The 20,206-nt window shown below is 65.9% G+C and overlaps 5 protein-coding genes across 6 annotated transcripts; 3 read left to right on the forward strand and 2 right to left on the reverse strand.

The window, feature by feature from the left end:
• Positions 1 to 26: 26 nt before the first annotated feature.
• Positions 27 to 4,283, forward strand: ITGA10 (integrin subunit alpha 10; the record flags this gene model as incomplete). The annotated part of the gene is made up of 17 exons (XM_027910020.1): positions 27 to 245; positions 326 to 456; positions 629 to 795; positions 1,209 to 1,351; positions 1,430 to 1,537; positions 1,622 to 1,707; positions 1,798 to 1,939; positions 2,203 to 2,295; positions 2,374 to 2,450; positions 2,525 to 2,608; positions 2,725 to 2,803; positions 2,903 to 3,019; positions 3,120 to 3,203; positions 3,288 to 3,401; positions 3,502 to 3,594; positions 3,697 to 3,810; positions 4,155 to 4,283. Coding segments are annotated over 17 exons (1,929 nt in total), but the record flags the coding sequence as incomplete, so codon positions are not given.
• Positions 4,284 to 5,616: 1,333 nt separating this feature from the next.
• RNF115 (ring finger protein 115) lies at positions 5,617 to 9,719 on the reverse strand. The gene is made up of 9 exons (XM_027910025.1): positions 9,642 to 9,719; positions 8,143 to 8,201; positions 7,906 to 7,957; positions 7,600 to 7,790; positions 7,073 to 7,144; positions 6,905 to 6,977; positions 6,731 to 6,824; positions 6,126 to 6,241; positions 5,617 to 5,854 (listed from the first exon to the last, which is right to left on the reverse strand). The coding sequence occupies exons 1-9, from the start codon at positions 9,717 to 9,719 to the stop codon at positions 5,744 to 5,746; spliced, it is 846 nt and encodes a 281-aa protein (XP_027765826.1). The 3' UTR covers positions 5,617 to 5,743.
• Positions 9,720 to 9,919: 200 nt separating this feature from the next.
• Positions 9,920 to 13,831, forward strand: POLR3C (RNA polymerase III subunit C). 2 transcript variants are annotated; one of them, XM_027910023.1, is made up of 15 exons: positions 9,920 to 10,002; positions 10,155 to 10,349; positions 10,606 to 10,861; positions 10,961 to 11,149; positions 11,226 to 11,320; positions 11,533 to 11,637; positions 11,716 to 11,808; positions 11,891 to 11,971; positions 12,368 to 12,419; positions 12,513 to 12,573; positions 12,653 to 12,803; positions 12,938 to 13,039; positions 13,179 to 13,228; positions 13,303 to 13,452; positions 13,541 to 13,831. In XM_027910023.1, exons 2-15 carry the CDS (start codon positions 10,203 to 10,205, stop codon positions 13,620 to 13,622), a joined length of 1,614 nt encoding a protein of 537 aa, XP_027765824.1. In that variant the 5' UTR covers positions 9,920 to 10,002; positions 10,155 to 10,202; the 3' UTR covers positions 13,623 to 13,831. The 2 variants fall into 2 exon arrangements, with proteins under 2 accessions (XP_027765824.1, XP_027765825.1); XM_027910024.1 differs by having other exon boundaries at positions 9,947 to 9,994.
• An 810-nt stretch (positions 13,832 to 14,641) lies between these two features.
• Positions 14,642 to 17,252, forward strand: B4GALT3 (beta-1,4-galactosyltransferase 3). The gene is made up of 6 exons (XM_027910021.1): positions 14,642 to 14,949; positions 15,241 to 15,476; positions 15,707 to 15,897; positions 16,077 to 16,199; positions 16,507 to 16,611; positions 16,907 to 17,252. The coding sequence occupies exons 1-6, from the start codon at positions 14,694 to 14,696 to the stop codon at positions 17,250 to 17,252; spliced, it is 1,257 nt and encodes a 418-aa protein (XP_027765822.1). The 5' UTR covers positions 14,642 to 14,693.
• Positions 17,253 to 17,567: 315 nt separating this feature from the next.
• On the reverse strand, positions 17,568 to 20,174 carry PPOX (protoporphyrinogen oxidase; the record flags this gene model as incomplete). The annotated part of the gene is made up of 8 exons (XM_027910022.1): positions 17,568 to 17,705; positions 18,012 to 18,054; positions 18,144 to 18,293; positions 18,507 to 18,620; positions 18,711 to 18,829; positions 18,939 to 18,999; positions 19,108 to 19,301; positions 19,979 to 20,174. Coding segments are annotated over 8 exons (1,014 nt in total), but the record flags the coding sequence as incomplete, so codon positions are not given.
• Between the last annotated feature and the right edge of the window lie 32 nt (positions 20,175 to 20,206).

Here is a 20,206-nt window from a genome sequence, read left to right on the forward strand (position 1 = left end):
TTATGATGGGGGTACCGAGGTCCCTCCCCGTGCCCCCCCAGGGCCGTCTGAGCCCCGCAGGGTCTCTGCACCCCGAGTTGAGGCCGCAGGACTCGCGGTTCGGCTCCGCCCTGGGCGCGGTGCCCGACCTGAGCCAGGACGGGCTGGCGGGGGTGGCCGTGGGTGCCCCACTCGAGGACGGGCACCGAGGGGCCCTCTACGTCTTCCACGGGGCTCCGGGCACCCTCGTGCCCCAGTACAAGCAGGTGAGACGGCGCTGGGAGGGACTGGGAGGGACTGGGAGTGGGGCGGGGGGGAAAGCGCTGATCACAACCCTCGTTCCCAGCGCATCGAGGCGGCGGCGCTGGGATGGAGCCTCCGGTACTTCGGGATCAGCGTGGACGGGCGGATGGACATGGATGGGGACGGGCTGGTGGACGTGGCCGTGGGGGCGCAGGGGGCGGCCGTGGTGCTGCGGTGAGTCCTGGGGGGACAGGGACATCCCGGGGACAGGGACTCCGTGCTCGGTGTCCCCTCGTGAGACCCCGGGATGCTCCCGTGACCGTCCTGGCCCCCTCCCCGTGCCTCCCTTCCCCCTGGAGCAGCATCCCGGTGTCCCTGTCCCCGCCCCATCCCGCCTGTCCCTCAGGTCCCGCCGGATCGTCCGCGTGTCCGTGGGGGTGTCGGTGGAGCCGGGGGCCATCAGCGTCACCCGCAGGAACTGCCAGCGCGGCGGCTCCGGCGCCGTTTGCCTTCGGGCCCGGATCTGCTTCCGAGCCGGGAGCCGCGCCCGGAGCGCCGGGGACACCGATGTGGGTGAGTGCTGGTACGGGGGGGGCGGGGAACAGGGGTCCTTGGAGCATCCCTGGAGCATCCCAGAAGCATCTCAAAGGCCCCTGGAGCATCCCTGGGGCATCCCTGGGACGTCCCAGGGAGTCCTGGAGCATCCCAGGTTGGCCTTGGAGAACTCAGGAGTATTCCAGGAACGTTCCAGGGGCATCCCTGGGTGTCCCTGGAACATCCCTGGAGCATCCCTGGGTGGCCTTGGAACCCCCCGGAGCATTCCGTGGTGTCATCCCAGGGAAAGCATCCCAGGACTTCCCTGGAGCCCTTCCAGAGCATCCCAGGGGTGCATCCCAGGACTTCCCTGGAGTCCTGCTGGAGCACCCCCGGGTTCCCCTCACCCCCCCTGGGTGTGTCCTTGTCCCTGAGCCCCCCCTGCCCCCCAGATCTCCGGTACAACGTGTCCCTGGAGGAGCAGATCCCGGGATCCCGCGCTGCCTTCGACTCGGGGTCCCGCCGGCTGCTGCAGCGCCGGCTCGAGCTCCAGCTGGGCAGGCAGAGCTGCATCCGCGTCCCCTTCCACGTCCTGGTCAGCCCTGGGACCCCTCCCCGCCCTCTTTTCCCCCCCAAAATCCCTGGGAGCTGACAGGACCCTCTGATCCCACAGGATACCTCGGATTACCTGCGGCCCCTCGGCCTCAGCCTGGCCTGGGCCCTGGACAGAGCCACGGGGCCGGTGCTGGACGAGGCGTCTCCCACCACCCTCCGCAAACTGGTGGGTGCTGGGGGATAATGGGAGGGGGTGACCCGATCCTGGGATCCTCCCCAGGACGTTGGGATCACGCCCAGCTCCCGGCAGATCCCGTTTTTCAAGGACTGTGGGGAGGACGACGAGTGCGTCACCGACCTGGTGCTCCGCGCCACGGCGGACATTGCGGGCTCCAGGTACCCCCTGTTGTCACCCCCCCCGCCCCAGTGTGTCCTCCCCCCACCCGTGGGCATCCCTGGGATCCCCTGTGACCCCACGGATGGCAGGCAGAGCCCCCACGTCCTGCGGAAGGGCCGGAGGCGGATGCTGGTGCGGGTGGAGCTGGAGAACCGGGAGGAGAACGCCTACAACGCCAGCCTGTGGCTGCAGCTGCCCGGCAACCTGCACTTCTCCAGCCTCGTGCTCCAGGTACGGCCCTGGGGGGGACCCAAATCCCCAAGCAGACACCCCCCCTATTCCCCCAAAAACTCCCCAGTCCCACCAGGACTCAAGACTTGCAGGGAACCTCTCTGGGTGGTTCTTGTCCCAAGCCCTTCCAGGTGGGATCCGGGTGGGAGGGTTCATTGTGTCTCTTGTGGTAGCCCCCCCTGCCCTGGTAGCCCCCCAAGCTTCCCTCTGGGGGGGTCCATCACCCCTCTAACCCCCTTCCCGTGCCCCCCAAACCCCGGCAGGATCCCGGCTCGGTGAAGTTGGAGTGCTCGGCGCTGGGGGGGCACCGGCGGCGCTGCAGCGTCGGGTACCCCGTGTTCCGCTCGCAGGCCAAGGTAGGACCCCCCAGGACACCCCCCTTTTATCCCCCGAGGGACCCCCAAACCTCCATCTCACCCCCCTGAGCCCCCCAGGTGTCCTTCACCCTGGAGCTGGAGTTCAGCTGCTCCGTCCTCCTGGACCGTGCTGAGGTCACGCTCGAGGCCACCAGGTAGGAGAGGAGAAGTTGGAGGGGGCATGGAGGGGTCTGGGGTCCTCCCGACTGTGTCCCCTCCCCCCCTCCAGTGACAGCACCGAGGCCACACCAGAGGACAACCTGGCCCAGCTCTCCATCCCCATCCGCTATGAGCCCGACCTGTTCCTGTCCAGGTGGGGCTGTGGGGGGGGCGTGGGGTGGAGTGGGGGGAGGGTCACAGGGGGACAAGGCTCCCCTCGATGTGACACCCCCCCCTCCCCGTGTGTCCCCCTCCCCTGACTGGTGGCAGTGACACCAACCTGCACCGCTACGAGGTCCATCCCCTGGGCACCTTCGCCCCCGGCCCCGAGTTCACCACCACGGTCAAGGTGAGGGGTGGGGTGGGATGGGGTGGGATGGGGGGGAAAGGGAGTCCTGGGGGGGTCCTGTCTCATCGCGTGTGCCCTCCCCCCCCCTCCCCCCTCCAGGTGCAGAATTTGGGGTGTTACCCCGTGCAGAACCTCACCCTGCACATGGCCCTGCCCGCGCTGGGGCACGGCCGGGCCCCCATCCTGTCCGTCACCCGCGTGCTGGCCGAGGACAACGTGAGGCTCATTTGGGGGGGCTTGGGGGGGCTCGGAGGGGGTTTTTCACCCTCCCCTCTCCCTCTGACCCTCCCTTCTCCCCTCCCTTCTCCCCTCCCAGGCCACCTGCACGCTGCGCCCCCCCCCCGAGGGGACCCGGGTGGTGCCGGTGCCCCCCGAAGATCTGCTGCGTGTGGACAGGCTGGTGGGCTCTGTGTCCCTCCCCCCTCAAACCAGGGATTTTTTGGGGGGGTTCCCATCGCTCCCCCCTAATTTTGTGCCCCCCCAGGATTGTTCCAACACGTGGTGCCAGGAGCTGAGCTGCCGTCTCGGGGGGCTGGAGAGGGGCAGGGGGGTCTCTGTGCGCCTCCTGCGCACCCTCCACAACGGCTTCTTCAGCGGGGTGAGCCAAGGGGGGAGTGGGGGGGGATTACTGGGGACCCCCTCGCTCCAGGGAGGATCCTGGGGGATCATCCCCAACCCCCCCCTTTTCTCCCCTGCAGGCGAAATTCCGGAGCGTGCGGATCGTGGGCAGCGCCTGGCTGGGGGTCTCGGGGGGGCTCTTGGTGCTGGGGGAGGGGGCACAGCGCAGGGAGGTAGGACAGGACCCCCCCCCCCCTCCTCCTCCTGCCCCAAAATTCCCTGTTTCCCCCCCAATCCCGGTTTTCCCGCCCCTGCAATCCGTTGTTTTCCCACAGCTGGTGCTGGAGGTGCTGCAGGGCCGGAGGGTGCCCGTGTCCCTCTGGATCCTGGGGGGCAGCGCCCTGGGGGGGCTCCTGCTGCTGGCACTGCTCAGCCTCGGCCTCTGGAGGGTGAGGGGGGCACAGGGGCACCTGGGGGGGGCACATGGTCACCTGGGGGGTCATTGTCACCTGGGGGGGCTCCTGCTGCTGGCACTGCTCAGCCTCGGCCTCTGGAGGGTGAGGGGGGCACAGGGGCACCTGGGGGGGGCACAGGGTCACCTGGGGGGGTCACTGTGTCACCTGGAGGGGGATCAGAGTGTCACCTTTGGGGGGGTCACAGCATCAGCTGGGGTATCACTGTCACCTTGGGGAGGGTCCCAGTGTCCCCTGGGGGGGGTCCAATGACCCCCCTCCCCCCGAGGGGGTTCTTCCCACCCCCCCCTTAATCCATCCTGTCCCCCCTCCCCTCCCAGCTGGGATTCTTCTCCCGCCCGAAGCCGCCCCAGGAGGAGGAGGAGGAGCAGCAGCAGCAGCAGCAGCAGCAGCACTGAGGCCCTTCCCGATCCTTCAGGACATTCCCAGGATGCGTCCAGGGCCATCCCAGGGGGTTGGGGGGGTGTTGGGAATTCCATCCCAGCAGGATTGGGCTGGCGGGGGTTGAGCAGCGAGGCCGGAGCGGGGAGGAGGGAAAGGCAGGGAACGAGTCGGGATGGACGGACGGGAGCAGCTCCAGCAATAAAATTCCAGCCCCGTGGTCCCACCGGATCCCACATCCCTGTGTGTGTGTGCCCGGGAAAAACCTCTGGAATGACCCCAAATGCCACACGGGGTGGGGGGATTCAAATCTGGGAATTCACCGATAACACCCTGGAAAAGCACTGGGATGAACCCAGGATCTGTCTGGATTTTCCCAATCCCTGTGGATCCACAGGAACAGCTCCCAGCGGAGCAGGGACACCATTCCCAAATCCTGCAGGATCGCTCCCCCAAATCAGGAGTTTCCTTCCCCAAAAAAGCCTTTCCCAAGCTCCTCCCCTCCCCTTTTCCAGCTCCAAGGATCCCTTGGGAATGGGAATTCCTTGAGAAAGGAAGGCCTTTATTGGACGGAAGAGCAAAGAAAACGGGTGGGAATTAAATCCCCGTGGACACGGAGCCACCAACCAACCAACCCCAAGGGGTTTGGGAATGTCCCACCCCCTTCCCAGGAGAGGGGTCAGTGGATTCCAGGAGTCCGAGGATAATTCCAAGGATTAAAGACCTGAATGAAACTCCACGGAAATGGAGAGGGGGGGAAAAAAACCCCCCTCCCTCAAAACAACCAAAGAATCGGCAAAAATAAACATTTTCCTTAAGTTACGGGGTGGGGAAAGGGGGAAATTCCCAAGGGATGAGCAACGTGGTCCATAATTCCCGCCTGGAATGACTCGGGGCGAGGAGGGGGGAGGTTTGGACACACCTGGGGCCACAGGCACGACGTGGAAAAAAAAAAGGGGTTGGAAAAACCCAAAACAACCCCCTACCCCTCCCCCCCCAAAAAAAACCCCCAAAAAAACCCAAACCAGTCCAGGATTCTGGAGCTGCCAAAACCCTGCTCGGAGCAATTCCTGATCCCAGAGCGTTCCCAGAGCATTCCCAGAGCCCCAGGGTTGGGGGGTGGGGGGGGTGGTTCCTGAGGGTCCAGACCCTCTCCTGCCTCCACGATTTTCGAGACCCCGAGGGTTCCAACCCCGAGCGGGGCAAACAAATCCCTCCTGCCCGACAATTCCAGCTTCCCGGAGCGCGGGGAGATCCTCCCCCCCCCTTCCCAAAAAAACCCCTCTGTCCCACCCTCATTCCAGAATCCACTCCCTGAAACCCCCCCCAAAGCTGAGGAGGAAGGAGGCGGCTCCGGGGAGCGGGAGGAGAATTCCCAAAGGGGTGCTGGAGCCCCCCCCTAATTCCCGCTACTCGGGGTGGGGGGGGGGAGGGTTTCTTGGAATTCTCGGACAACGTACACCCGGAACGGGGGCTGCTCCGGCCTCGGGAGACCTCTGGAATGCTCCAGAACCTTCCGGGAGAGGGGTCAGAAAGTCCATGGCTCCTGCACGGGGCTGTCGGAAGCGTCGGGGTTGGGCGTTTGCCGGGTGGAATCTTCCCCCTTGAGGCTCTTCCTGCAGACGGGACACGTGTCGTGCTGGGGGGAATGAGGGGAGCATGGGATTAGGAAATCATGGAATCACGGGGTCAGCTGGGCTGGAAAAGCCCCCTGAGCTCAGCCAGCCCAGTCCGTGGCACTGATGTCACATCCAGTGTCACCCTCGACACCTCCAGGGAATGGAGGGGGGTGACTCCACTCCCTGCCTGGGCAGCCCCCTGAGCCCCTTCCCCTGTCCAGGTGGAGCCCCCCAGCCCCAGGCTGAGCCCCCCCAGCCCCAGGCTGAGCCCCCCCAGCTCCAGGCTCTCACCAGCTCCAGCCAGGGCACGATGCAGCTGCTGTGGAAGACGTGGTTGCAGGGGAGCTGCCGGACCTGCTCCGCCACGGAATAATCCTCCTTGCACACCGGGCATTCCAGCCCCGTGTCTGCAGGGGAAAACGGGGAATCAGGGCTCTCTAGGATCAGCAGAATTCCAGCTGCTCCTCCTTGGCTCCCCAGGAGAAGGGATGTGGAAATAAAAAAAACCCACGGGATAAAAATATCCCGTGTGGAACTGCCCGGTTTGACCATAATGGAGGGATCGGGTTCCGGCGTGGGAGCGGTTGGGACGGGGTGGGGTGCGGTGGGGAGGAAAAAAATCCCCGAGGTTTTTAATTGCAAAGCCAGGATTTGTTCCCAGGCACCCCCAGCTCCCTGCTGGCTGAGTTTTCCATGACATTTCCCGGCTGGAATATGTAGTGGGGGGAGAGCACAATCAGGGATTTGGGATGGCAAAAGGGAGGGGCAGGGGAAAGCATTTTCAAGGATTCCCGAAGCGCTCCGGAGGAGTTGAGGGATTCCTGGCTGTGGCAGCGGGAAGTGGCAGCTTCCAGAGCGGGGGGGAAAAAGCGGGAATGGGATGTGGAGTGACCCACCAACTTGTTCCTGCGTCACCGGCACCGTGGGCAGCGACGAGATCCTCTCCTTGTCGGCCGGCGGCGGGCCCGTGTTCTCCAGCTGCCCCAGGAGCTGTGTGGGATGGGAATTCCAGGCTCAGGAGCAGGGATCCCCCCTGCATACCCCCCCCAGCTGGCAGAGGGGCCCCTCACCTGGGTGACGATGGCGTCCAGGCCGCTCTGTCCCCACGCGTAGTCGCCGGGGTTGGAGTGCAGCATCCCGCTCCTGCCGGCGGGACAGCCCCGGCAATTCCAACCCCACATCCCATCCCAAACCTCCTCCCAGAGCCATCCACGCCCGGCCAGGGGGGGCTTACTCACCAGGAGAAGGGGTGCTGCGAGCCGGGCACCGCCGAGTTGGCGAAAAAGCCCGCGAAGATCTGCTGGATTATCCTGGGAAAGCAACGGAGGGAGAGGGAAGGGGGGAAAATGTGGGAAGAGAGAGTTAGGAATGAAAGGTGGGAATTTCTGCCCCCCTGTGGATGCGTGGCTGGAGGAGAATCTCCGGATAAAGCCCCTAAAAACAGAGGGACAGCGGGAGGGAATTAGGGAAGAGAGCTCATCCCAGGGCGGGGGGAGCCGGGAATGCCTCGGGTTCCAAAGGAAGGGGAAAAAAAGAGGGGAAAAAAAAAAGACAGGGAAAATCAGGGGAATAAAAAACATGGGAAGAACAACCCAAGGAATCCGGGCTGGGAGCTCATCCCGGCACTGGGAATGTGGAAATCCCCCGGGAATTGTGCCGGGGAAGTGTGTGTGTGGGGGGGGGGCTGACGGGAAGCACCGGGATCCCTTATTTCCCCCCCAAAATCCCTTCCCAAATCCCGTTTTTTCCCGGAGCACACACTCACCCCTCGATGGCGGGCGAGCGATCCGGGCGGGAGCTGCCCCGGGAGCGGTACCTGCGGCCCGTGGGCAGCCGGGGGGGGCGGCCGGACCCCCAGAGCTCGCCCGGGGGGGCCCTGTCGGCGTCCCGGCCCTCCGAGTCCAGGAAGGGCCGGAAATCCGGGAAGAACATCGTGTGGTCCAGGTGGTCCCAGAGCTGCAGGGGAGGCAGCAAAATCCTGCCAGCTCCCAGGAAAAAGGAGCTGCCGGGGAAGGCACCTCGGGAAAAGCCTCTGGATTTTGGGGGGGGTCGAAGGGCAGGGGGGACTCACCTCTGCGAACTGAGAGGAGGGGCTGCCGTCCAGGGAGCTGCCGTCGAAAAAACTGGGAAAAGGGGGAGAGTCAGGGCAGGGCCCCTTCCCAAAATCCCCTCTGGGATCCCAAAAATCCCCCCGAGCTCCCGAAAATGCCCTCTGGGATCGCAAAATTCCCTCCTGTGCTCCCCAAATCTCTGTTTTGTTTCCCGGAATATCTGCCCAGCCCTGGGACATCCCGGGATTCTCCCGTACCTGGAATCCTCAGTGACTTCCTCGATGAATCCGGACTCGCAGCGGGGACAGGTGTATTCCTGGGGGAGACAGGGACGAGCTGGGATCAGCCTGGGAACACTTGGGATCTCCCAGGGGGAAAACCAGCCCTGCCAGGGAGATTCCCAATCCCAATCCTGAGGGATTTGGGGGCTGAGGAGGGAATTTTCTCCAGGGGGAGGGGAGGAAAAGCTTTCCCTGTTCCCATTCCCAGAGTTCTGTCCCAGCCCTGTGGGTCGGCAGCTCTGTGGGATCTCCATCCAAACCCTTCCCAGATGCCATTCCCGCCCCAGAGCCCTCGCTGTGGATTCCCAGCCGGATCAGATTCCGGGGCCAGGCCAGGTGACACCTCCCGGTAACCCAACCCGGCAGCTCCGGCTTCATCCGCGGCTTTTGTTGCTTCCAGGACGCTCCAGCTTCCACCTTCCCACCCCCAGGCCCTGTTCACCCCTGGATCCTCATCCCAGGGGATCCCTGTTTCCTTGGGAATGCGCAGGACCAGCCCCACAGCCTCGATTCCACAATTTCATCCTGAGCAAAGCACCTCGTTCCAACCTATCCCATCTCAATTCCAAACCATCCCACCTAAATTCCAGACCATCCCACCCCAATTCCCAACATCCCACCCCGATCCAGTGTTATCCCCCCCACTCCCCCAATCCTGACCATCCCACGTCATTCCAGACTATCCAAACGTTTGGCTCTTCCCAGACTCCCTTCCCTCCTTCCCAGCCTTTTCCTTGCCCAAAAACTTCCTTCCCTTTCCCTTTCCCTCCCCTTTTTTTTCCCCTCCTAATCCCAGAATGCCGATGCATCCCTGGAAGCTTTGGAATGTTTTCCCCCCCCCACCATCACTGTTGGAATCCATATGGGAACTCTCAGCCTCCCACCCGGGAGGTGGAGGGAGATAAAAATGGCATTTGGGACGAATTTGGGAGGGAGAAAAAGGGAAGATAAAAAGGGAACAGAGAGTGTGTGGGATCCTGCGGATCCTTGGGATCAGCTCCCTGCTTTTCCCTGCCAGGATGGGGGGAATGCTCAGGGAATGGGATTATCCCAAATTTCAGTTCTCGGACTTGGGGGATGGAGTGGGGAAGGGGGATTTTGGGGTCGCCAATCCTGTTCCGTGGGGGGATTTTGGGGTCGCGCCGTCCCTGCAGGGTCGGGAGGTTTTGGGGGGGGCCCAGGATGGGGAGGGGACAGGATGGGGAGTCCCCTCTTGGCTGGGGGGGCCCTAAAGGGCTTTGAAAGGGCTGGAGGCACCGAAAGGTCGGGGATCGGGAGGGGGTCACCCCTTCCCGCAGGGATTTGGGGGGTGAGATCACCCCTGAGGGGATGAGGGGGGGATCACCCCTTCCTCTGAGGGCTCAGGGAGGGACTGGGGGGTCAACCCCGCCTGCCGGACCGTCCCACCCAGCCCGGCCCGGGGCTCACCGGCAGCTCGGAGCTCCCCCCGAGCCCCCCTCCCGCCCGGGGCTCACCGGTAGCTTGGGGCTGACCTCGCCCTTGCAGCTGTGGCAGAAGAACCGGTGCTGCGGCACCGCCGCCGCCTCCGCCATCTTGGCCCGCCGTCACTCCTGCGGGAGGGGGGGGCGGGCACCGAGCGCGGGCCAGAGCGGCCCGGCACTTCCGCTCAACTCGTCTGCTCCGCGCCCGCAGCCGAGAGCGAGGGAGGGGGGACAGAACGGCCCCGCGGGTGCGAGGAGTGCGCAGGGCGCCCGCTGGTGGGGAGGGGGTCTCCCAACGAGGGCGGGCGGCGGCGGAAGCGGCGGAAGCGGAAGTGGCCGGAAGCGGAAGTGGCCGTTGCCATGGCGGCGTTTGCGGCCTAGGCCGGGCCTGGTGGTGAGAGCGGGGAGGGTGTAGGACCCCTGAGGGGGGAGGAGGGGAGATCCCACCTGGAGAGGGGCGGGAGGGGGCGCCGGGATCCCCGTGACTCGCCCCAGGAGGGGACGCGGGTCAACATCTGTCCCCCCTCTCTGTGTCCCCCTCCCCAGCTGTTCTTTCCCCAGCCACGTTTCCCGGGATCCCCGGGAGCCACCGGGATGACGCAGGCGGAGCTGCGGCTCTGCTCCCTGCTGCTCCAGGAACACTTCGGGGAGATCGTGGAGAAAGTCGGGACTTCGCTGCTCCGGACGGGCCCGCGGCCGCTGCGGCTCCTGGTGGGGGACACGGGGCTGCTCCCGGATCAGGTACGGGATGGGGGGGTGAGGGCAGAGGGATGAACCGGCAGGAAAACGTGGAGAAGGCGAGGAAATTTTAACGAGATAAATCAGGAGTGGGGAGGCTTGTGTGTGCCTGGAGAACCTTGAGGAAGGAGGAGGGAAACTGGTGGTGTGTAGGGAACACAAAATTCCAGGGACAGGGATGGATGGGCAGAGAAGGACAAATGAGGAAAAGGGGGGGGGTGGAAGAGCGTGATCCCAACCTTCCCTGTGCCCCCCTCAGGTGAAGAAGGCGCTGTGTGTGCTGCTCCAGCACGACCTGGCGCGGTTCGAGGCGCAGCCCCGCGGGCCGGTGGAGTACGAGGCGCGGAGCCAGCGGATCCTGCGGATCCTGCGCTACCCCCGCTACATCTACACGGCCAAGACGCTCTACGGGGACCCCGGCGAGCTGCTGGTGGAGGAGCTGCTGCTCCACGGCCACCTGGCCATGAGCTGCGCCGTCGCCAGGGTGGCCGACCGCCTCACCGACACCATGGAAGGTGGGAGGGGAAAAAAACGGGAGCGGGTTTGGGAACGCGGCCCCAAAGAGTCTGCAGGGTGTTGATGGTCGTCCTCATACGGCTCCCCTTCCATCTTAGACGGGAAATCCATGGATTACTCCGAGGTCTGCAGCACGTTCGCCCGCCTGGCTGACACCCACTTCATCCGGAGGTGCCCGATGGCCCCCGAGAGCCCCCCGAGTGCCGAGGGGGCAGCGCCGCCCCCCGCGCCCGCCCTGGCCATCGCCGAGAGGGACATGTACGCCGTGCCCCGGCTCGGCCTGGCCGGTGAGGGCATTCCCGGGGTCTGGGGGGGCCTGGGAAGGCCCCACGGCCCTGGGAGACGCCGTTCTTGGGCCGGCAGGGAAAGGGAAGAGGAGCCGCTCGTGTGAGGAGGAGGAGGAGGACGGGCAGCGCAAGGCCAAGAGGCAGAGGCAGGAGGAGGGAGGAAGCTCGGAGGTACCGGGAATGCCGGGAACTCACTTTCCTTGCCTCCTCTTCCTCACTTTTCTTGTCTCCTCGTCCTCATTTTGTGCCTTGTTTCCCTCATTCTTCCACCTCTTTTTCCCTTATTTCTGCGTTCCGTTTCCTGGAGTTTTGTGTCTCCTGTTCCTCATTTTCCCGTCCCTGTCCCCTTTCCCTCATTTTTATCCCTTTCTCCCCCCTCTCAGCCCCCGCCGGACGACGGCATTTACTGGCAGGTGAACCTGGAGCGCTTCCACCAGCACTTCCGTGACCAGGCTCTGGTCAGCGCCGTGGGCAGCCGCATGGACCAGGTCTGGAGCAGCTCCCCACCCCATTCCCGCTCCGGATCCGGCCTTTTCCCTGCCCTGAATCCCAAATTTCCCCCCCAGACCAGCAGCGAGGTGGTGCGGACGATGCTGCGCATGAGCGAGGTGACCACGGCCTCGGGCGCCTCCCACACCCAGCCCCTGTCCTCCAACGAGGTGGGTCCCTTGGGAACACCCCCTGGCAAGCTGGGAATCCCTTGGAAATCCCTCTGACATTCCCTGCTTTTCCCCCCCACAGATATTCCGGGCTCTTCCTGCCGGCTATAACATCGGGAAGCAGGTGCTGGACCAGTACCTGGCGCTCCTGGCCGATGATCCGGTGGGTGAACGGCGCTCCGGCCACTCCAGGGCTTTTTCCAGCCTCTGGAATTTCCCAGCTTCCATGGAATTTGCTCTGGCTCTCCCAGGGGAAAGTGGGTTTTGCTGAGAGTTAACAGGTTTTTAATGGATTCTGACAAACTTTATTGGAAGTTTTTTGAGCAGGTATTGAAATTATTTATCAGGAACTAAAGTTACTCTAAAGAAAATATTGGAGGTAGTTATCAGATATTGAAGATACTTAGGAAATACTGAAGATATTTAAGAAATATTCCAGATAGTTAAGAGATACTGAAGTTATTTAGCAAATACTGAAGGCATTGAACAGATATCAAAGGTATTGAGCAGATATTCTCTGGGGATGTCCTGAACTGTTCCCTGCTGTCTCTCCCTGCAGCTGGAATTCGTGGGGAAGTCGGGGGACAGCGGTGGGGGCACCTACACCGTCAGTATCCTTTGAGGGGGGGGGTGTGGAATTGGCGTTCCCAGGCCTGCAGCATTCCCAACCTCTGGAATTCTCCTTGACCTCATCCCCCCTGCAGACCTGCACAAGGCCCTGGCGTCCCTGGCCACGGCCACGCTGGAGTCCATCGTGGAGGAGAGGTGATGGGGGAGACCTGGGAGCCCCCCTGGGCAGCTCCAGGACCCCCTTTTTCCCCTCATCCCGCCCCCTCCCACGCAGGTTTGGCTCCCGCTGCGCCCGGATATTCCGCCTGCTCCTGCGCAAGAAGCACCTGGAGCAGAAGCAGGTGGAGGATTTCGCCATGATCCCGGCCAAGGAGGCCAAGGACATGCTCTACAGGATGCTCTCGGAGAACTTGGTGTCCCTGCAGGTGAGGGAGCGCCGGGAATCCCGGAGGATCCCCCCGGGAGGGTTTCCATCAGCTTCCAGGGGAACGCTCTGGGAACAGGGGGATCCCGCTCTGGGGAGGGGTCCCTGCCACGTCCACCCCTCTCCCTCCCGCAGGAGATTCCCAAGACCCCGGACCACGCCCCGTCCCGCACCTTCTACCTGTACACGGTGAACGTGGCGGCGGCCGCTCGGATGCTGCTGCACCGGTGCTACAAGGTGAGTCCCCAGGGCCATTCCAGCCTATCCATGCGGGAATTCCCAGGGAATCCAGGTGTCCCAGCCCCCTCCTTCCCGGTGCCACCGTCCCCAGGTGTCCCCACGCCCCTCCCAACCCCCCCCCCGTCTGCCCCCCCAGAGCGCCGCCAACCTGATGGAGCGCCGGCAGCACGAGACGAGGGAGAACAAGTGAGCACAGCGGGGCCAGGGCGGGCTCTGGGGCCACCAGCGCCACGGCCACGTGTCCCCGTGCCCCTCGGCAGGAGGCTCCTGGAGAAGTCCCAGCGGGTGGAGGCCATCCTGGCCTCCATGCAGGCCACGGGCGCCGAGGCGGCGCAGCTGCGCGAGGTGGAGGAGATGATCACCGGCCCCGAGAGGCAGCAGCTGGAGAGCCTCAAGCGCAGCGTCAACAAGTGAGGGGGGGCACGGGCAGGGGGGACAGGGCAGGGGGGACAGGGGTGGGGACCCCCACGGTGGCTGCCCGTCATTGTCTGCCCCCAGGATCGACGCCAGCGAGAACCAGGTGGACGAGACCATCTTCGTGCTGGAGTCGTTCATCGAGAGCACCGTGAAGAGGCCCTGAGGGAGGGACAGGGATGGGGACAGGGACAGGGACCAGCTGCTGCCACTCGTGGTGCTTGTGCTGCTGTGGGGAATAAAGCAACAGTCGCTGATGGCACCTGAGCGTCACCTGGGGATGGGGACACCGGGGACATGGGGACAGCTGTCACCCCTCGGTATGGGTGTCCATCGGTCACCCCTCAGTGTGGGTGTCCATCGATCACCCCTCGATTTGGGAGGGGGGTGGGACACGCGTGTTTCTGGGGGGATATTTTGGGCACGCACGTGCGCTCGCCCCGCCCCCCACGCTCCGCTTGCGGCCTCGCGCCCAATCACAGCGCGCCTCCCCCGTGACGCCTCAAAAAGGGCGGGGCCAGCCCGGTTGCCGCGGCAACGGCTCTTGCTGTGACCGCGCCTTTGTGTGAGTGACACCCCAGGTAACGCCCCTCGCCGCCTCCAGAGGCTCTCCCGGGTCTCAGCGGGACCCCGCGCCCCGCCCGAGGTTCCCCCCGCTCCCCGTGGCCCTCCTGACCCCCCGAGGGGACCCCCCGGTGCTCCCCCCCGGCCCGTTCTTGCCCCTCCTTCCCCCGGTGCGGCCCGGCCCTGAACCCGCCACGCGCCCACCCCGTGACGTCATCACACCGCGCCCTCCGCTCCAAGATGGCGGCGGCCGGGAGGGGCTGAGCCGGGCCCAGGCACGGACCGGGAGCGGGACCGGGATCGGGGCAAGGGTGGGGTTGGAACGGGGACTTGATGCTGAGCAGGGGCTGGGCCGGGACCGCATCCGGGACCGGGGGGGCTGAGCGGGGGCCGGGGAGGTGCCGGGGCCGGGCGGGACCGGGGGTGGGCAGGTGCCGTTACCGGGGGGCGGGCGGTGCCGTTACTGGAAGCACCGGCGGAGTCAGAGCCGGTGTCGCTCCCGGTGATCCCGGCGGTGTCTGATCCCGGCTCCCCCCTCTCTGTCTCCCCCCATCCCTTAGCCCCGCCATGCCGCCGCTGTGCCCGGCTCTGCCCCGCGCTGCCCCCGCGATGCTCCCCGCAGGCTCCGCGTCCCGGCCCGGCGCGGCCGCCGCGCCCCGGTGAAGCCCCCGCGATGCTGCGGCGGCTGCTGGAGCGGCCGTGCTCGCTGGCGCTGCTGGTCGGCTGCCAGTTCGCCTTCGTCGCCTACTTCTCGCTCGGCGGGTTCCGCAACCTCACGGCGCTGTTCGGCCGCGGCACCGGGCCCACCTTCGACTATTCCCGCACCCACGACGTGTACGAGAACCTGAGCCGCCTCCTGCCCCCACGGCCCCCGCCATCAGACCCCGCCAGACCCCTCCCCTTCTGCCCGGAGAGATCGCCCTTCCTCGGTGAGGGGGGAACGGGGGGCCATGGGGGGGTTTGGGGGGATCTCTGAGGGGGGAAATGGGGGGTTTGGGGAGGATTGGGATGGGGGGGAAAGACTCCCAGAGCCGCCTCCTGGTTTGGGATTGTAGGGGGACACAAACCCTGAGGGTCCCATTTTGGGATGGGGGATTCACACCCCCAGGACCCCCCCGGTTTGGGACTGTGGGGGGGCGGGACAAATCCCGGGTGGGGTGGACATCACATCCCAAACCCCGCGCGCCCCCCCTTCACCCCGCTGTCCCCCTCCCCTGCAGTGGGTCCCCTGACCGTGACGTTCTCGCGGGTGCCGTCGCTGGAGCAGATCCGGCTGAAGAACCCCGGGGTGGGGCCGGGGGGGCGGTACCGCCCCCCGCTGTGCGAGGCGCGGTCCCGCACGGCCGTCATTGTCCCGCACCGCAACCGCGAGAGCCACCTGGGCCACCTGCTCTACTACCTGCACCCCTTCCTGCAGCGCCAGCAGCTCCACTACGGCATCTACGTCGTGCACCAGGTCCGGGAGGGGGGGTTTGGGGGAGGATTTGGGGGGGTCCCAGACCCTCTTTTTCACCCCCCACCCCGTGCTGGGAGTTGTGCGTGTGATGGGATGGAGATGAACGATGTGGGGGTTTTGGGGAGGGGGCCGGGTGGGGGTGAAGGTGGGGATCTTAGGGGTCCCAGGAGGGGCTCAGGGAGGTTTGGAGGGTCCCCAGTTCTTCCATCCCCCTGTTCCCCCCTCTCCAGGCCGGCAATTCCACGTTCAACCGGGCCAAGCTGCTGAACGTGGGGGTGAAGGAGGCGCTCAAGGACGAGGACTGGGACTGCCTGTTCCTGCACGACGTGGATCTGATCCCTGAGAACGACCACAACCTGTACACCTGCGACCCCTGGAACCCCAAACACGTCTCTGTGGCCATGAACAAGTTCGGGTACAGGTGGGTCAAACCCCCCCCGAGGGTTTTGAGGGGGTCCCCAGTGCTTCCCCTTTTCCCACCCTCTCAGGGTGAACTGGGTGAAACTGCTCAATGTGGGGGCTCAGGAGGGTTGGGGGTTCTCTGGGGGGGGGTTCTCTGGGATGGGGGGACAGTGGCTGAGTGTCCCCCCCTTCCCCCAGCCTGCCGTACCCCCAGTATTTCGGGGGGGTCTCGGCCCTGACCCCCGACCAGTACATGAAGATCAACGGGTTCCCCAACGAGTACTGGGGCTGGGGCGGCGAGGACGACGACATTGCCACCAGGTGGGGACACGGGGGGGGGCTGCTGTCCCCTCCCTGGGGCTGGGGGGGCGAGGCAAGGTCCCACTGTCCCCTCCCTGGGGCTGGGGGGGTGTCCCACTGTCCCCTCCCTGGGTGTCCCTGTTGCCCGTGTCCCACCCCCTTGCTCCCCTGTCCCTCCCCAGGGGGGTGTCCCTGTCCCCTCTCATGACCCCGTGTCCCCCCAGGGGGGTGTCCCCATGCCCTGTCTCCCCCTGGGGGATGTCCCCATGCCCTGTCCCTCCCCAGGGGGGTGTCCTTGTCCCCCCCATGACCCCCTGTCCCCCCCCAGGGTGCGCCTGGCCGGGATGAAGATCTCCCGCCCCCCCGTCTCCATCGGCCACTACAAGATGGTGAAACACAAGGGTGACAAAGGCAACGAGGAGAACCCCCACAGGTCCTGGGGGTGGGGAGGGGGCTCTGGGGGGGCTCAGAGGTGCCATCTGGAGGGGCAGGAAGGGACCTGGGAGTTGGGATGGATGGGAAGCTGAGCAGGAGCCAGAGGGTGCCCAGGGCGGGATTGGGGTGAGGGCTGGGCTGGATGAGCTCAGGGGGCTTTTCCAGCCTGGCTGATCCTGTGATTCCATGATCCTGTGATTCCACGATCCTGTGATTCCATGATCCTGTGATTCCATGATCCTGTGATTCCATGATTCCCTGACTGACCCCCTACCCCGTGCCCCCCCCCCCAGGTTCGACCTGCTGGTGCGGACCCAGCGCATGTGGACCCAGGACGGGATGAACTCCCTGACCTACGTCCTGCTGGAGAAGCAGCTGCAGCCCCTCTACACCAACCTCACCGTGGACATCGGCACCGACCCCCGCAGCTCCCGGGGCCCCCCCGGCCCCCCCGGCAGCTCCAGCCGCTTCCGCCAGGAGATGCTGCGCAAACCCCCCCGGGGGGACCTGCCCCTGCCCCTGGGGCTGCCATGGGAGGCTCTCCTCGCTCTCAGCAACATCACCCGGGGCGTGGGGACCCCCCCGGGCGCGGCCCCCACCCGGGGGGGCAACCAGAGCCTGGCACAGGGACCCCCTTAACCCGCCCCCCACCCCCACGGACCGTGGACTCAGCGCAGCGAGACCCCCGGTGTGGCCTCGCTGGATGGACTGGGGGGGGGCTGGGGGGGAGCCCTGAGGGAGCCAAAGGGCTCGCCTGACCCCATGGGGGAGGGGTCTCTGGGGGGTTGGGGGTCCCCAAATCCGGGCGCGCGGGTATTTATTGTATTTATGAGCCGCTCCCCACCCCCCCCCCCGACCTTTGTAAAGGGTTTTGTTTTTTTTTTTTTTTTGCAATTATTAAAAAAAGAATCACTTTGTCCTACAAAGGACACGGAGGGAAGGGAACAAGGGGGGCTCAGGGGGGTGTCCCCAAGAGCCCCCCCACGGCGGCCTTGGCGCTGGCGATGCAGTCGTTGACGGAGACCCCCGAGTAGGAGGCCCCGATGAGGCTCAGGGGGAGCTGCTGCTCCTTCACAAACTGCTTGATCCGCTCTGGGGGGGTGGAGATGGGGTTTGGGAGACCCCCCACCACCACCCCAGGGACTCCCCCAGACCCCTGGGACCCTCAACAACCGCCCAGGGGTCATCCCCCTCTTCCCACTCCACGCTCCAGAATCCACCCCAGGACCCCCCTGGTAACACAAACCAAGCCCCAGGGCACCCCTCCACACCCAGGACCCCTCTGACACCCCAAACCGAGCCCCAGGGACCACCCCAGACTTCAGCACCCTTCTGGCACCCCAATTCATGCCCCATGGACTCCCGTCCCCTCCCTGCAGACCCCCAGGACCCTCTTACCGACGCGCTGCCAGTGGCCCAGCGTGTACTGGGGGATACAGTCCTGTTGGGGGACAAGGTGGGGGGGAACAGGTGAGCCCTGTGGGATCCTTCCCTGCGCCCCCCAAACCCCCCCCCAAACCCGTCACCCACCTGCTGCACCCTGACGATGGAGCGGGCGGGGGTCCCGCCCAGCCCCAGGTGGTCCCGCACGGCCTCCTGTGCCCGCCGGAGCAGCAGCGCCGGGGCCGCCCCCGTTGGGTCCCCGAAGCTCTGCCGGAACCAGGCGCCTCCCAGCATCACCTGGGGGACACCGAGAGCCCCCCAAAAAATCACCCCCGGCCCCCCCAAAATCACCCCGTGCTCCCTCCCTGGGACTCGGGTGGTCCCACACAGCATCCTGTGCCTGCTGGGTCCCCGCAGCTCTGGCGGAACCAGGCGCCTCTCAGGACTCTGTGAGCCCCTCAAAATCCTCCCAGGACTCCATGAGCCCCCCAAAATCCCCCCGGGACCCACCGTGAGCCGCACCGAGGGCGGCCCGGCCCCGTCGTGCTGCGGGAAAGCCACCGAGTCGTAGACGATGCCCAGGAGCGCCGGGTCCTCCGAGGAGGGGACGAGGTGCCCAAACCCCTGTGAGGAGGGGACACGGGCTGGGGTCACCCCTGGGGGGCAGGGGACACCCCTGGGGGGCAGGGGACACCCGCGGGACCCCCCCCTCACCGTGACGGGCAGCAAGACCCCCTGGTACTGCAGGTTGACCACGGCCACGGAGGCGGCCGGGATGTGGCGGAGCTCCCGCGCCAGCGGCTCCACCTCGGGGGGCAGCGCCTCGGCCAGGGCTGGGGACGAAGCAGGGACATCAGGGGACATCAGGGGACATTGGGGGACATTGGGGGACATCAGGGGACATTGGGGGACATCAGGGGGGACTATGCAGTCCGGCCGTACCTGCGGCAGGGAGGGCGCTGACGACGTGGTCGGCGCTGATGGTGCCATCGGGCAGGGTGAGCTGATGGGGGGAGAGAGAGAGGGGTGGGTGGGGGGCACGGGCGGCACCAGGGAGGGGCCCCAAGGGGGTACCGGGAAGGGACTGGGGGCACCAGGGGGGGTTCCCCACCTGCCAGCGGCCGTGGCGGTGGCGCAGGTGGCACAGGGGGCTGTGACAGCGCAGCTCGACCCCACGGGGGGCCAGGAAGGCCACGAGCCCCCGGGCCAGGGTCTCCATCCCCCCCCGCAGGGACCACTGGCTCCAGCGCTCGGCCCGTGCCCGCTGGGCCAGCTCCGAGTCGGGGCCGCGCGGGGTCCCCTCACCTGCGGGGACAACGCGGTGACAACGCCCGGGGGGGGGGCCCCGGGGGGATCCCCGGCCCTGCTGTCCCCACAGAGACCCCCGAACCAGAGCCGAGCAAGGGGTGACACCCTTGTCCCCTCATGTCCCCAGGGGGTCCCCACCCCAGTCCCCACCAGATCCCAGTGCCAGCTCCACCACACTGTGGTGTCCCCAGTATGTCCCAGTGTGTCCCCCGTGTGGCCCAGTGTCCCCAGTGTGTCCCAGCGCCATTTCCAGCAGCGTCCCACTGTCCTCACTGTGTCCCCAGTGTGTCCCCAGTGTGTCCCCACCGTGTCCCAGGGCCATTCCCAGTGTCCCCAGTGTGTCCCCACCGTGTCCCAGGGCCATTCCCAGTGTCCCCAGTGTGTCCCCACCGTGTCCCAGGGCCATTCCCAGTGTCCCCAGTGTGTCCCCAGTGTGTCCCAGGGCCATTCCCAGTGTCCCCAGTGTGTCCCAGTGTCCCCAGTGTGTCCCCACCGTGTCCCAGCGTCATTCCCAGCAGTGTCCCCAGTGTGTCCCAGTGTCCCCAGTGTGTCCCCACCGTGTCCCAGGGCCATTCCCAGCAGTGTCCCCAGTGTGTCCCACTGTCCCCACTGTGTCCCCAGTGTGTCCCCACCGTGTCCCAGGGCCATTCCCAGTGTCCCCAGTGTGTCCCCACCGTGTCCCAGGGCCATTCCCAGCAGGACGGATCCTCGGCTCCTCTCAGCCCGGAACAGGGCCGGGAAGCAGGAGCGGGCACTGAGGGTCCGGCTGTCCCCGGCGAAGACCCCCCTGCACAGACTGTCCACGGCCACCTCGGCCACCTGCGGGGCCACCACGGGGTCACCGCGGGGCCCCCGGGAGTGCCGGGGCCCCACCCAGACCTGCAGGGGGCTGATAAACCGGG

This window comes from Empidonax traillii, unplaced genomic scaffold (genome assembly GCF_003031625.1).
Source record: "Empidonax traillii isolate 1590-97213 ecotype Southwest subspecies unplaced genomic scaffold, ASM303162v1 scaffold2641:size20206, whole genome shotgun sequence".
Classification (NCBI taxonomy): Eukaryota; Metazoa; Chordata; class Aves; order Passeriformes; family Tyrannidae; genus Empidonax; species Empidonax traillii.